Here is a 2,219-nt window from a genome sequence, read left to right on the forward strand (position 1 = left end):
GGCACTGCAGAGCCTGCGCCTAGCCTTCTCCTCCAAAACCCTCTCCGAGTTCCTGCTGGAGCGCCGCCTCACGCTCACCGACTCCCTGGAGAAGTGTCTCAAGAAAGGTCAGTGTGCAGGCGGGCTGGGGGTGCCGGGGCCGGTGACCCGTGTCTGAGGGAGACCTCTCGTGCTGCCCACAGGTAAAGGGGAGGAACAGGCGCTGGCAGGCACCGTCCTCACTCTCCTCTGCCTCCAGATGGGCTCTGGCTCGCAGGGAGAAGAGGTGTTCCGCAGCCTGAAGCCCCTGCTCGTCAGCGTCCTCACAGACAGCACGGCCAGCCCCAGCGCCCGGCAGAGCGTAAGGCCTGGGCCCTTTCCTCCTGGGGACGTCTCGCTGGTGGGGAGGGCCCAGCCAATGCCTCCTCTGACTGTCTTTTCCTCACATCTCTCACCAGTGTGCCACGGCCCTGGGCATGTGCTGCTACATTGCTGCTGCTGACCTCGAGGTAACTGCACCTGGGTGTCATCTGTACCTCTGCAGGAGGGCACTCAGGGGACTGCCGTGCCACCTGCCCTCAGCCCACGGTGCCAGGGCAGCCTGGAGCTGAGCTGGGGTAGGGGTACAGGGACATTGGTGACAGCACAGGCCCCTTTCCTGGGCAGTGTGGAGCTGAGATTGGGGGGAGACCTGCCTCACGGAGATGGGGTGTGCTGGGTGGAGGAGTCTCTCCTGCCCAGGAGAGCTCCTGGTGCCCCTGGGCATAGTGGGTCCCCTTCAGTCCCCAGTGCACAGCTCACCGTGGCATCTTCATGGCAGCTGTGGTCTGACTGGTGAGTTTCTCCCTCTAGGATCTGATCTCATGCCTGTCCTGCTTGGAAGGCATCTTCAGCCCCTCCAGTGTAGGTGAGGGGAGTTCAGCATCTGCCCAGCACGGGCCTCTGCACTGCAGTGCGCTCCAGTCGTGGTCCCTGCTCCTCACCATCTGCCCCCCCTCCCACCTTAGGAGCGTTTTGGACAAGTGAGTGGGGTGTGGGGTGAGTGAAGGCTGGTGTGGGGCAGGCAGCTTCGGAGCAGGAAGCCCCTGGGGCCGTGCCCAGCGTCCCTGACTGCCCTCCTGTCTCCCTGTCCCAGTCACTGGCTGCAGCTGCCCCCACTGCTGTCCAGCAGCAGCGTTGCACTGCGCATCCTGGCCGGGGAAACCATCGCGCTGGTCTTCGAGCTGGCCCAGGACCTGGAGGTATGGCACAGCGATGGGAGCAGTGGGTGGGCAGCAGCTGAGCAGCAGGGAGCTGCTGGCAGTGACACCCTGGCCAAGCTGGCACTAACCAGTGTCACCAGCAGGTGCCCAGGCAAAGGGGCTGTCCGTGGTGATCCCCCAGCCCTGTCCTGGCCATGGCAGTAGTGGACTTTGCCTGGAGCCACATCCCTCCAAATCCCCTGCTTTTTAGCAGGAAGACTTGTGCCACCAAGATACAGAGTTCCTGTGTGCCCAACTCAAGGTCCTGGCTACTGAGAGCAACAAGTACCAAGCCAAGACAGACCGACGGAAGCAGCGATCCATCTTCCGGGACATCCTGCGCTTCATTGAGGTACCAGAGGCTGGTGGTGCCCTTCCCTGCCGAGCCCACGGCTCTGTGCAGCTGCTGCCCAGCTGCCTGGTGGTGCCCCTCCATGGAGAGCCAGGGGACACATAGGGCTGGTGCCTAGGTTATTGCTGATGACCATTTTTCCGCTCAGAGCGGGGAGTACCAGGAGGAGACCATCCGATTTGGCCTGGAGTGCATGTACCTGGACAGCTGGGCACGCCAACGGACCTACCAAGCCTTTAAAGAGGTGCTGGGCTCTGGCATCCACCACCACCTCCAGGTAGGGGCTGGGCAGATGCACCAGGGAGTGCCAGGCTGGTGCTAGTGGGAGCTGACAGGCTCCTGCTTCCGCAGAACAACGAGCTGCTACGGGAGATCTTTGACCTTGGGCCCCCCTTGGTGCTGGATGCGGCTGCTCTTAGAGCCAGCAAAGTCTCCCGCTTCGAGAAGGTGGGTGCTGCCGCCCAGATTTGTGCCCACGGTGCCCTCCTGTGCCACCATGGGCTCCAGCCGAGCGCCTGAGATGGTGGGCACTGGTGAGGAGCTGGGCAGAGGGGCTTCCCTAACCCATCTCTCCCTCCTCTCTTTCCAGCACCTTTACAACTCGGCTGCCTGCAAAGCCCGCACGAAAGCCCGGAGCCGTGTGCGGG

At 63.1% G+C, this 2,219-nt stretch overlaps 1 protein-coding gene across 1 annotated transcript; it reads left to right on the forward strand.

Annotated features, from left to right (window-relative positions):
* Positions 1 to 7: 7 nt before the first annotated feature.
* On the forward strand, positions 8 to 2,212 carry IFRD2 (interferon-related developmental regulator 2; the record flags this gene model as incomplete). The annotated part of the gene is made up of 9 exons (XM_009071244.1): positions 8 to 107; positions 183 to 340; positions 438 to 488; positions 832 to 1,001; positions 1,115 to 1,220; positions 1,435 to 1,572; positions 1,721 to 1,849; positions 1,924 to 2,019; positions 2,162 to 2,212. Coding segments are annotated over 9 exons (999 nt in total), but the record flags the coding sequence as incomplete, so codon positions are not given.
* Between the last annotated feature and the right edge of the window lie 7 nt (positions 2,213 to 2,219).

Source organism: Acanthisitta chloris, unplaced genomic scaffold (genome assembly GCF_000695815.1).
Source record: "Acanthisitta chloris isolate BGI_N310 unplaced genomic scaffold, ASM69581v1 scaffold7063, whole genome shotgun sequence".
In the NCBI taxonomy this organism is placed as follows: Eukaryota; Metazoa; Chordata; class Aves; order Passeriformes; family Acanthisittidae; genus Acanthisitta; species Acanthisitta chloris.